We start from the raw sequence: 12,961 nt of genomic DNA, 5'->3' as shown, positions 1-12,961 counted from the left end.
ATGACTGTTACAGAGGATGCAACTTTATAGATCTCAATTATCAGAAGAACTAAAAAGATTGGGGGGAAAAACTGGTTTTTCAAGTTATGGAATATGACCCGAGTCTGCTTTTGATTAAGGCTACCAGTTTTCTAGGAATTGCGGTTTTTGTCAAATGCATGGGGAAGGCACTGATTGGGATTCTGGTTGGAGTTCTGGTTTGCTTTCAGAAAACTATAGAAACACTTTCTGACTTTTGCAAATGCATTAACATATTAGGGAAAGGGTGGTAGGAGTGTGCTTGGGCATTGGTGACCATGACAGCCCAGTGCTGCCAACAGAAAGGCATGAACACTTCACCTGTTTACAAATGACCATTAATACACCTTTGTGTTCTAAGCTGCCTTCTCTAAACATTGCGGGTTAACACTTACGCCTCTTTGTGTTTGTATGTGACAGATTCTATCTTTACGCATTGCATGGAATTGTCTTTCTCCTCTCAGTTTTAATGCAAATTTTGTATTCAGTAGAACTGTCAAGACTTGTCTTTGATTTTCAGCAGCGAACGAATATTGCTAATTGTATAATGACACTTCTCTTTCAGTCTGATCAGCAAAAAAAAAAAAAAAAAAAAGGTTTGGCACCCGCGCGCTTCCCCAGCAGTTTCCATTTGCAGCTTGGTTTCAGCGTTAACTTTCTGCCTTGCCAGCCCTCTAATTTTGTATTTGGTCTTATAGATACGGTCCGAGAACTCCTGTGTCAGATGACGCAGAGTAAGTGGTCTTGTCTTCCTAGGATTACGTTAATTACTAGCCTAAACTGCATGCTTCCAGTACTTACCACTAATTGAAATGCAACCGAGGGCACAGTGAACTGAATAGTTCACTGGCTCGCGCGGCCACGCTCTTGAAGTTGGAATGCAGAGCATATGTTCGGTGCAAGGAGGATCAAGGAGCGACTTAAGCATGATTCCAATACACAGCTGCTGCTTGAAACTTAGCATTTGCTTTTCATAGGCTGGGCATGTTCAGGTTGCTCGCCATTGCCGTTTGGACGTTCGTACCCCTCCTGAACCACGGAACTGTGCAAAGGGCATTCTGAGTTTGGCGTTGCCTTCTTGAGACATTGGGGCTTAGTGCTAACAATGAAGTAGTCATTCCTGTACTCCCATTTTTTTTTTCCCTTTCAAACTACAAAAATAAACCTTAAGCCACTAATTATAGATTCAGAAACCCAAGTTCCTCCCAGGTTAGAGTCATATAAACTGTGGGATGCTTGAGACCGAAGCATTTGACCAGGTTCCGTGGTGTAGCAAGGGGTCAAGGATGTAACCATGGCTTGGGCGTCCTTTACTTGAGACTTGCTTCTCACTGCTGGAGAGCCTGTCCCCACTCCCCAGCCCCCACCCTGGCCTCACCAAATCAGAAAAGAATCCAGACCCTCCCATTTGAGACCACATTAAATCTTCCAAAAAACGGATTTGTTTTTAGCTAGGCGTGTACTATAGGCACATCTGTAATCCTTGTACTTGAGAGGCTGAGACAGGAGAATTGCTGATTTGAGGCTAGTCTTAGCCACTTAGTGAGGTCCTGCAACTTAATGAGACCCTGTTTAAATAAATAAAAAAAAAATCTAAAAAGGGCTGGGGATATAGCTTGGAGGTAAAATGCCCCTGGATTCAGCCTCCAGTCCCAAAAAAGGGATTTCCCACATGCAGATCATTCTGCAGTTAATATACAAGGAAAAAGTTTTTTTTTTTTTTTGCAGAATAAGAATACCAGCCTTCCCATATTTAAGTAATTGTGTTTTTACAAACATGATTAATATCTAATTCCAACATCAGTGCTCTGCCGAGCCTGGCCTCTCACCTCTCTGGGAGAAGTATTCTGCGGTCTGGCGGAGGCTGTACCACTAGAAGAGTTCACACCAGCTTTACTGTTTAGCCTTCTCCTCTTAACCAGTTTCAAATTACCCAATGAGATGTTTAAATCAGGGTTTAGGACCCACAAATATCATTTCCATTGAAGACGATGAGGTTAGGCAGAAGGAATTTCAGAGTTTTCCCGTTGTGTTTTGTCCATGCCATGCTCAAGATGGTATCTCAGCTTGGACTGCTAGCCCCCTGAAAGCCAGCGTGCCCGGCCAAGCTTCCAGTGCCTGGCCAGTTACCTGACGTACAGAAGATTCCTGCCTCAAAACCAAACTCCACCTGAGCTTGACGGCACAGAGCTGGGAAGTGTGTAAAGCTGAGCCCTGGTTATTACTTTAAAAACCTGCAGTGGTAATATTAACATTCACTGAAAGGAGGATTATACAAGATTGATAGGCAAAACCCTACTCTGACATTTGGTGAACAAAAACATTTTGATAGAATGGATTTATCCTTCATCGACACAAAGCCCATGTGTGCTTGGCTTAAAATAGACCTCGGGGAAGCCCTGTGAGGTGAGAGAAACGAAGCTACACTCAAGAGCTTTAGGGTTCTGTCGGTGCTGGAACAGGAAACCTCACTCACTCACAAGAGAAAAAAAAGGAAAGAAAAAGCTAATGGTGCCTGGAATTCCAGTACTTGGGAGGCTGAGAGAGGAGGATCGCAAGTTCAAGGCTAGCCTCAGCAATTTAGCAAGGCCCTTAGGAATTGAGCAGGAGTGTTAAAGGGCCAGGAGGGTAGCATGGAGGTAGAACTCCCTTGGGTTCAAGCCCCAGTAGCTCACACACACACACACACACACACACACACACACACACACACACACATTTTTTTAAAGGGATGAGAATGGGGACTCCTCTTTCTCCTTTAGTTTGTAAAAACAGCCCCCTGGACCAAGAAGAGTTAAAGGAACCTCTTTCCCAGAGGTCTTAGCTGGGAATATCCTAAGTGCCAGATTTCCTGCTTATAGTAGGTACAATTTACATGAAAAACCAGGTGGAGAAATGGAAACGCTGATTTCAGAAATTAATTTTCTAATACAACATACACTATTTTTAGCTTATCCTCTCCCCCCTTCCTTTTCCAAGCTCTTTAAAGGCAATTATTGGAACAGACTATATTTATTAATAATTGACACATTCTTAAAATACAGCTCAATCAAAAAAAGATGTGCCCTTGAAGGAGAATATAGGTCAGGGCCAGACCTACCACGTAGGCGGTCAGTCGGAGAAATTTCCGCCCCCTGGCCAGCCGAGAATGTTTCCGTGATTGAGTTTCACCTTCTTGCCCTTTCCCGGCTGCTCGTCTTCCTCGCCCGGCACTCCCCTCCCAAAGAAGTCTGCATCTTGGGAGAGTCTGAGGCCTTTGATTCTGAATTCTCTTCCTTACCTTAGATGTGAGCCAACAGCTTTCCTTGAGAAAATTCCATGCCATTCTTCAAAAATGCCAACCCGCCCTCCAAGAAAGGCCCTGCAAATAGAGACCCTTGTCTTGAGAGCTCAAGGGCACAGACAGGTGTTGGTGGCAGAGAAGCGCAGGGTTGGACCAAGATACTTTAATATCTGGGAAGATGAGCTTCTCCAGGCCCCCCACGGCCACCGCCACCACCAGCCCCAGCCCCACACCGCTTCCACTTGGAGCCAAGACCCACCTCTGAGTTAGAGGACTTTTTTTTTTTTTTTTGGTGGTACTGGGGTTCCTGGAAACCCTTCTACCTCTGGGATACACTCCCACGGGCTACACTCCCAGACCTATTTTTTAACTTTCTTATGTGGAAACAGGGTCTCTTAAACCAGCGAGGCTGGCTCCGAACCCGCGCGATCCTCCTGTCTCCGCCTCCCAAGCTCAGGGATTACAAGCGTGCCCACCACGCCCGGCTTAGAGGACATTTTCTAAATGGTGACTCGGCCCATCTTCTGTATAATATTATCCAGTCTCAACTTTCTCAGCTCCTTTAAAAAAACAAAACAAAACAAAAAAAAAAACGATAGGATGGTATCACACTTATCTTTGTTGATTCTTTTTTAACCAGTTTTCTGATATTTCTTAAAAAAAAAAAAAAGAAAGAAAAAGAAAAAAGCCAAGGCTTAGCCGGGCGTGGTGGCACATGCTTGTAATCCCGGTGCTTGGGAAGCGGAGACAGGAGGATCGCGCAAGTTCGAAGCCCACTTTGCTGGTTTAAGAGACCCTGTTTCCAAATAAAAATATAAATCGGTCTGGGAGTGTTGCCCGGAGGTAGAAGGGCTTCCAGGAACCCCAGTACCACCAAAATTTGCCCTGGAGAAATTAGAGATGGCAAAGTTGAAGGAAGGGGCCTCTTTTCTTCTCCCACAAAACTACTTGTCAAAATATAATAAAGTCCTGGATCCAAGAGGTTTATGTTTTCTAAGATCGTAGCAAAGATTATAAATTGCCTTGAAAATAACTTACTAGGCCATATATTTTAAAAGTAAGACTTTATTTTTTCTCTTAACTGTGACGGAAGGAATGGAATGAATTTCATTCTCATTCTAGAAGGCTGACATAAGAATTTTGATCACGAAGTATAACAAACAGGGGTTTAGACTTTTCTAGCTGATTCAGTAAATTCCTAAATCTTTCTTAAATGACATTAATAAATGGTATAAAATAGACCCCCCCCCCCAAATCGCAGCCCTTCTCCCCTTTTGAGAACTGTAGTGTATTTTTCTGGAAGGCAGGGATGCTGAGGTCAACACTGCGGAGTAGATGTGGCATCTTCCTGGGTGCCTCATCATCCTGCTAAGTGCCTCCGATAAAAATCCTTCAATGCACTGGGACTTTTAGACCACTTTGGAGAAGGCAGCTCACTAGTTCAGTCTTCAGTCTTGGTTCTCTAAGGTCAGATCTTAAAGGCCCCACACCTAGAGAAAGGGGAGCGCTACTTGACCATTCACGCCGGCTCCTTTTAAGTAGATGGAAATGAGGGTGGGCAGCTGCTGCCTTGGGTCCTCTTCTTCCGGAGAGCTGCCCGTGGAGCTGCCTGAGGGCCCCGTTGCATCCAACGATGCTGCCGCTGTTGGATGCCTGGCCACGGGGTGACAAATTTTGGACATCACTGATGATGTCTAAAATTGGCTGGTACCTAAGTGCATGGCTTTTCTTTTTCTGTATGTTAAGCTGGCTTCAAAAATGGACTATCACCATCTTCTGCACCTCGCTCGTGGCTAATAGGAAACTTTTAAGGACCCTTCATTTCTTGTTTTTGGAATTGATTTCTTGATTTTTGGACTCTGCAACCCACTTGGTCCCAGAGCTGGTCATTTCTTTGGGAAAAAAAAAAAGAGGAGGATTTTGCTTTGGTTCTTATTACATATCCATTTTATTTCTTCAGCTTTTGCTGTCCAGAGGTTTGTGTTAACATCATAGAATATTCCTTTTGGCCTTGCCCAACATTTAATAAGCTCTTTAGAATTTTTTAAAATTTTCTTTCCCTATCCTTTTTCTTTAAAAAGACTAACTTCAAGCAAGGCAAAGTGGTGCACACTTATAATACCAGTTCTTGGAAGGCTGAGACAGGAGGATCACAGGTTTGAGGCCAGCCTCAGCCAGTTGTTAGCAATGCCCTCAGCAACTTATTGAGACTCTGTTTCCAAATAAGAAATAAAATAGGACCGGAGTGTAGATCACAAGTAGAATTCACCCTGAGTTCAATCCCACTTCAAAAAAACAAAAACAAAAACAAGTGAGCACATCAGGGACACAAGCATATACTGACTGATATATTCTATTCCTTAATCTGATTATAAGACATTTTGTTTTCTTGATTCCAAGATGCCTTTGACAGCAGTATCAATTACAGTTATATAGAAATAAAAAGTAATAACATCAAACGTATACATCAGTTTATAGGTGTTAAATGCATGTAAAATTCAGAAAATAAAATGAGAAAAATGTCTTAATCTTAAGTCCATCCCATTTTTAAATAATTTGCAAATGGGGAAACTGCCTTCTTCAGGTAGGAAGCATTTAAATCAGCCCTTTCACAAAGAAGCATTTACCGTAATAAAGTTCCACTGAGTAGCACACGGCCCTCCTCTGCAATTTCTCCCCACATTCTACAAATCCTCACCTAATTTTTAAATATATTTCCAAATGAAAGGCGCCCAGAGTTTCAAATAACCTTTTTCCAGGTCGTCTTTGGCACCTACTTATAAAATGACCCAGTTCTGTGCCCTCGCTGAAGACAAAGCCGGTCGGCCGTGGTGGAGGCGGTGGGGCGCGCCCCCGGCTGGGCTGCGGCGGAGGCGGCTGCGGGGCGGTGGCGCCCCCTCGCGGCGGAGCGCGCCAGCGCGCAGGACCCGGCGCTGACCGCCGCGCTCCGTTTTGGTTTTTGCTCTCTCTCTCTCCGGGGCGATCAGGAGCACGAGTATGTTTGACATGCGGTGCGAGGAGGAGGCCGCGGTGCTGCCGCACAGCAGGGCCCGCCAGGAGCAGCTGCAGCTGATAAATAACCAGCTGAGGGAAGAGGACGACAAATGGCAAGATGTGAGTTCCAGCCAAGGCCGGGCTGGCGGGCAGGCAGCGGGGAGGGCTTGCACAGCAGAAAATCCGGCTGGGTGGGCAGCCTGGCACTTGGAAGCCCTGCAGGGGAAGGGAGTCCCCAGGGGGGCTTCAAAGGGCGCTACGGAAGATGTGAGAATTAAAGAAAGAGTTGACAGCAGAGTACGCAGTGGATGGAGTGAGCAGGAGGCGGGCAGGTAGACGGGATGCAGAATTGAGGATGCCCTGGCCTTTGAGAATGAGGAAGAGAAGGAGGTGTGGGATGGCCACAGGCAAACAATTGCCAACGTTGCGGGTACCAATATCGGGTTCTACCCAGCGTGCCTCGCCTGTAATGATCTGTTCCGTCCTCTCAGTAACTCGAAGCCGGAGCAACTGTTTTCACCCCCATCCTGCAGATGAGCCCAGCCCTGCTAAGACACTTGCACAAAGCCTTAGCAAGGCAAGCTAAGGGGAAAGAGAGCCAGGGTTCCAAACGGGGAAGGAAGGTGAAAGGGGCTGATGAGGTGTCAAGACTGCTGTGAAACCGAGAGCCCACACATTGAAAATAGCCCGAGGAAATAGCCCGAGGTCAGGGTGCCCAGAGATAGAGTGGACTGTTGAACTTCAGCCTCACCGGGCGCTCTGAGGTAGCTCTTGTGAATTTGACTCTACCCTTAGTCAAAGTAGTTTACTTGTCCAAAGTCAGTAAGATGTAGAAATGACTACATCTGCAATATATTGGGTACTTACTGTACACCCAGCGCCCCGTCTGTATGATCACATTTAACCCCCACTGGCTCGTAAAATAGAGATGCCCTTGTCCCCATTTTAGAAATGAGGAGACTGAGGCACAAGAGAAGCTGAGAAATAGGCTTGCGATTCCAAAGCACAGGAGAGGTAGAGCTGGGTTCCTTCCCCGAGCTGCAGTCCCAGCTGTCTCACTCCGGAGCCGTCTTCTTCCTCATGACACTACCTGTCCAACTTAAGGTTATGCCAAGGATCAGATGAATGAATACATGTAGGACCATCTGGTCTCTAAGATCCTAAAGCTGGTTATTTTTTGTCAGTACTTCCTTCCATGAAGAAACTACGTAAATCAATCTCTACCATTCTCTTGTCAGAAAATCTATTCACCATGCCGAGATCATAAATAAGGAAAAATAAAAGTTTCTTCCAGTTACCTGTTGAGGCACTTCTCTAAAATGTGCCTATAGTGACGTGAAATACAGCTGCCGACTTCACACGGCCCTCTTTAAATAAGTGTGCTGTCCTGCTGTGGATGCTTTGATAATGTCTGAGTGTTTCCTGCCTTTGAGGCATCCTGGTTCCAAGCAGATTGTGTGAGAATACCCTCGCCTAGTTCCTGGGCCCCTGGACAGTGCTCACTAAACTCTGAACAGAGCAAGGTGTGGTGGTGCACGCCTGTAATCCTAGTCCTTGGGAGGCAGAGACAGGAGGTTCAGGGTCACAGGGTCAACGACAGCCTCGGCAAGTCATGAGACTCTCATTAAACTAGTAAAGCCCTGTTTCAAAATAAAAATAAATTGGGATGCAGGTGTAGCTCAGAGGTAGAATGCTCCTGGGTTCCATCCCCAGTACCAACAAATAAACTCTGAATCATGAAAATGAAATTATATGCAACCTGAAATAAAACATTCTCATTCCCTCTCTCTCTCTCCTCTCTTTCTTTTCTATTCTATTCCCTCCCTCCCTCCCTCCCTCCCTCCCCTTCGCCTCAGGACCTGGCTCGTTGGAAGAGTCGTAGAAGAAGTGCTTCTCAAGACTTGATTAAGAAAGAAGAAGAAAGGAAAAAAATGGAGAAGTTACTGGCTGGAGAGGATGGGATGAGTGAACGAAGGAAAAGCATCAAAACCTACAGAGAAATTGTCCAGGAAAAGTGGGTTCTTTTGTTTTTTAGCATATAATATTATTTAACTGTGCTTTCTTAACATACTTTTTATTGGCGCTTTATAAATGGACATCGTGCACTCACATGCACACAGTGCCTGCCGTGCTCCCCATCCCACCTCAGTCCTCTCCCCCATACGTGTCATTGAGATTGGCACTGGTCATTTTACTCTATGTATGTACACAGCGTTGTTTAAACTGTTACCTTCATTGTGTCTCTCTCCCTCCTCTAAATCCCCTCCATCACTCTATTGGGATCTCTACTTTTTTATCTAAGGTCTTTCTTGCTATACAATTTCTCTCTAGCTTCCACATATGAGAGAAAACGTACAACCGTTTGCTTTCTGAGGCTGGCTAATCTCACTGAGCCCGATATTCTCTGGTTCCATCCATTTTCCTGCAAATGATATAATTTGCTCTTCTCAATGACTGAGTAATATTTCATTTTGTGTATATACCACAGTTTTGTTATCTGTTCATCTGTTGATGAACTCTTAGGCTGGTTCCATAATTTGGCTATTGTGAATTGTGCTGCTGTAAACATGGATATGCATATATGTCTCTCATATCCTTATTTCGGCTCCTTTGGAAGGATCCCGAGGGGTGGCAGAGCTGGGTCATATGGTGGTTTTGTTCCCGATCTTCTGAGGAACCTGCACACTGATCTCCAAAGCAGCTGTACTCATTTGCAGTCCCACCAACAATGTATAAAGGTTCCTATTTCCCCACATCCCCGCCAGCACTTATTATTATTTGTGTTCTTAATAATCGCCATTCTAACTGGAAGTTAGATGGAATTTCAGGTGTAGAGAAATCCGTCTTGAATGTGCTTCTTCTAAAACATGTTGGATATCACAAAGGCACTAGATATCATAGTCTAGGTTTTACTCTACCTTGGGACCCAGCAAGGTCTTCCTTGCAGTCTTCACCACTTGACTTTATTCTTGCTCCCCTCCCCTGCCCCTCCTCTAGAGAGCGGAGAGAGAGGGAGCTGCACGAGGCGTATAAGAACGCGCGGTCCCAGGAAGAGGCGGAGGGAATCCTCCAGCAGTACATCGAGAGGTTCACCATCAGCGAGGCTGTCCTCGAACGCTTGGAGATGCCAAAAATTCTGGAAAGAAGCCATTCAACAGAGCCAAACTTATCCTCCCTCTTGAACGACCCCAGCCCCATGAAGTACCTGCGGCAACAGTCACTGCCCCCGCCCAAGTTCACTGCCACCGTGGAGACCACCATCACGCGGGCTGCTGTTCCTGAGGCCAGCTCGCCGGCAGGCGGTGGCTCTCCAAGCAAAACTCTCGCTCCCAAAGCAGTGCCTATGCTGACACCCAAGCCTTACTCCCAGCCCAAAAACTCTCAAGAGGTTCTGAAGACCTTCAAGGTAGGACCTTTAAGAGCAGAACCAAAGCTGAGCTCCAGGTAGTCGATGGCAAAAAACATCCCTGCTCAAGAACATGCAATTATTTTTACTAGACAAAAGCCACATGTGTTACTGTTTGTAGTTGTTAATGAGTGGTCTCGGGAGACTTGGTTTGCAGATGCTCGAGGGAAGATGTTCCTCTCATTCACTGTTGTTAAGACCAGGGGACTCCGATAGGAGTGATAGTTGAGGGACCTCTGAAAACAGGGTCTATTTTCTTGTTTGCCGTAATGGCAGGGTCTCTGTGTAGTAGTGGAAACCAATCCTAGTAGCTCTGTAGTGGCTCCAGTTACCTGGAGAGTGCTCAAGCTCCTCAAAACAAGGTTTTAATCGGTTTGGGTTCAATTAGAAATATATATATATATATATATATATATATATATATATATATATATATATTTACTTACTTATTTACTTACTTATTTACTTACTTATTTTGTAGTACTGGGCTTTGAACCTACTGGCATTCTACCTCTGAGCTACACCCTCAGCCCTATTTCTTTTTTTATTCTGAAACAAAATCTCACTAAGTTCCTAAGGGTCTCACTAAATTGCCAATGATGGCCTCATACTGTTGATCCTCCTGTCTCAGCCTCCCAAGAATTGAAATTATAGGTACCACCACACCTAGTGCTATGTGCTATATGTCTCTTTTAGGAAGAAACTGACGTTATAATCAACAAGATTTTTTTTTTTTTTTTTTTTTTTTTGGTGGTACTAGGGGTGGAACCCAGAGGCTTTCTACCTCCGGGCTATACTCCCAGACCTTTTTTATATTTTATTTGGAAACAGGGTCTCACTAAGTTGCTGAGAGCCTCACTAAGTAGCTGAGGCTGGCTTCGAACCTGCACGATCCGATCCTCCTGTCTCAGCCTCCCAAGCGCCGGGATTACAAGCGTGCGCTACCACGCCCGGCTAATCAACAAGATTTTATAACTGGGGAAAAAATACAAGCAACACATGGGAACAGGGAGTATACTTGGTTCTCAGATGAGACAGGTTATTTTATTTTGTTTTATGGTACTGGGAGTGGAACCCAGAGGCTTTTCTACCTCCAGGCTATACTTCCAGACCTATTTGATACTTTATTTGGAAACAGGGTCTCACTAAGTTACTGAGACCCTTACTAAGTAGCTGTGGCTGCTTGATCCTCCAAGACAGATTATTTTAAAGCAGAAAAAACCCCCTGGATTTTGTACCAGTGATTGTGTGAAATAATCTTCCAGAACCAAAAAACCTATGGCAGCCAAACAGCTTTGTACTTTTCAAATTCTAGTGTTCTCTGTCGTATCATGAGTAAGCACTCAGCCTTTGTCTTAGGCTCTTTTGATTAAAAAAAAATCAGTTTTCCTGTTTCTGTATACCGCACAAGTTCATAATAGAAGACAAGGGTCGAATTCATCACTAGGAAATTGCCCAGCATACTAACTATAAAGAAATTGGTGTCACTCTACTAACTGAGCCATACAGTGCCATGTGTCTTCCTAGTGAACATCAGAGGGACGTTTCTGACCTTTGCTTAAGTGAATGTGTCTTAAAACCTATGCCTTACCGGGCGTGGTGGCGCACGCTTGTAATCCCCGCACTTGGGAGGCGGAGACAGGAGGATCGCGCAGGTTCGAAGCCAGCCGCGCTGGCTTAAGAGACCCTGTTTCCAAATTAAAAAAGTATAAAAATAGGTCTGGGAGTGTAGCTCAGAGGTAGAAGGGTTTCCAGGAACCCCAGTACCACCAAAAAATAAAAACCTATGCCTTAGGCTTTGATAGAATAAAGGGAAATCCCCGTCTGTCTCCTCTGGATGGACTTGGAGGTGTGTCCCTTTGGAGGCAGGGTTGCATCTGTGTTATTCACGGCTCCATCCTGAGAGCCTGGCATTGGTACCCAGGATGCTCAGCAAGTATCTAGTGAGTAAGTACTGAGAAGATGAGCTACAAACTGTGCCAACTCATGCATCCACATATACGCATGCCACTCTACCTTTCTGATGGCTCATCTAAGTATTTGAGTGTTTCCTGGGGCCTGTGGCGATGGAAGGTCTCTGATGTTCCAACGAGAACTCTGTTCTGTGGACATGGCCCAGAACAGGTTGGGAATACATTTATTTACCTGGTGTCTGAGGCATCAGATCACTTCACATAAGAGGTTCACTTCCCCTCCTTTATGTAAGTAGTATAACATGAGCCTTTTAAAAAAAAATTAGGATCGATGACTTTGTAGCAATACCTGGGCTCTGAGACAACCCGCCCTTCAGCTCTAGGCTGGGTGGTACAGAGGCCCCAGGTGCACATCCGGAAGGGGCGCGCTGGGACCTGAGCAGAAACCGCAGAGCTGGCTTCTTGACCGATGATGGTTGTCCCCTGGACTCCACATTGGCGTCAATGGCTGTCACCCCCGTTGATAGCCTACAGCTCCAACACTGGGCAGACAGGCAATTGTGTCAAAGGTAATATGCAAGTAGATCCGTTAGTACCAGAAAATAACCAGGAGGGAAACTAAGGGAAGTGTGTATATATGTCTGTGTGTATGTGTGTGCACGCATGTGTGTGTGTGTGTCTGTGTGTGTCTGTTTGTCTGTCTGTCTTCTGGGGGAGGCAGGAGGCAGGCAATACAAGCCAGATTTTCCCCTAGTACAACAACACTCAGAGTAAAGCAAGAGCCGTGCATGTTGGCTTGGATTGCTTGAGCCCAGAGTTCATGGCAATACAGAAGGACTCCCATCTCAAAAGAATAAATAAAGCTGGTGTAATGGCACACGCTTGTAATCCCAGTACTTGGAAGCTGAGACAAGAGGATTGCAAATTTGTGGCCAGCCTCAGCTGCTTAGTGAGGCGCTCTGCAACTTAGTGAGACCCTGTTTCAAAATAAAGAATAAAAAATAGGGCTGGGAGTATAGCTTGGAGGGAGAATTCCCTAGGTTTCATCCCCAGTATTGCAAAATAAATAAACCATAAATAAATAAATAAATAAATAAATAAATAAATAAATACAAAAGAAATGAATTATATGTACTATATTTTATAAGAAAGGTTCAAAAGAAGATTAAGTGAAATACTTTATGCCAGTGTTTTTCAAACTGAGAATCGGCCCCTTTTGCTAGGTTATTAAGTCAGTTTAGTGGTTTGGCATCCACATTTTTTAAATGAAGTGGAATAGAAGGCAATAAATAATTAGCATAGTGATCGCAAACATAAGGCAAATATTGCTTTGGGAAGCTTCTGTTT

General features: G+C 44.9%; 1 protein-coding gene across 1 annotated transcript in view; it reads left to right on the top strand.

The window, feature by feature from the left end:
* LIMCH1 (LIM and calponin homology domains 1) overlaps positions 1 to 12,961 on the top strand; it is a gene marked incomplete at both ends in the record, with an annotated part of 360,621 nt that overhangs the window by 297,951 nt on the left and 49,709 nt on the right. The window contains 4 exons of the mRNA XM_080697252.1: positions 717 to 752; positions 6,289 to 6,415; positions 8,152 to 8,309; positions 9,293 to 9,701. Of these exons, the coding sequence (XP_080553378.1) occupies positions 717 to 752; positions 6,289 to 6,415; positions 8,152 to 8,309; positions 9,293 to 9,701 (730 nt within the window). The remainder of the gene's footprint in view (positions 1 to 716; positions 753 to 6,288; positions 6,416 to 8,151; positions 8,310 to 9,292; positions 9,702 to 12,961) is intronic.

Source organism: Muscardinus avellanarius (assembly GCF_963383645.1).
Source record: "Muscardinus avellanarius genome assembly, chromosome: 6".
Taxonomy (NCBI): Eukaryota; Metazoa; Chordata; class Mammalia; order Rodentia; family Gliridae; genus Muscardinus; species Muscardinus avellanarius.
The sequence above is the reverse complement of the archived record's forward strand: the minus strand, read 5'-3'. Positions and strand labels throughout refer to the sequence as shown.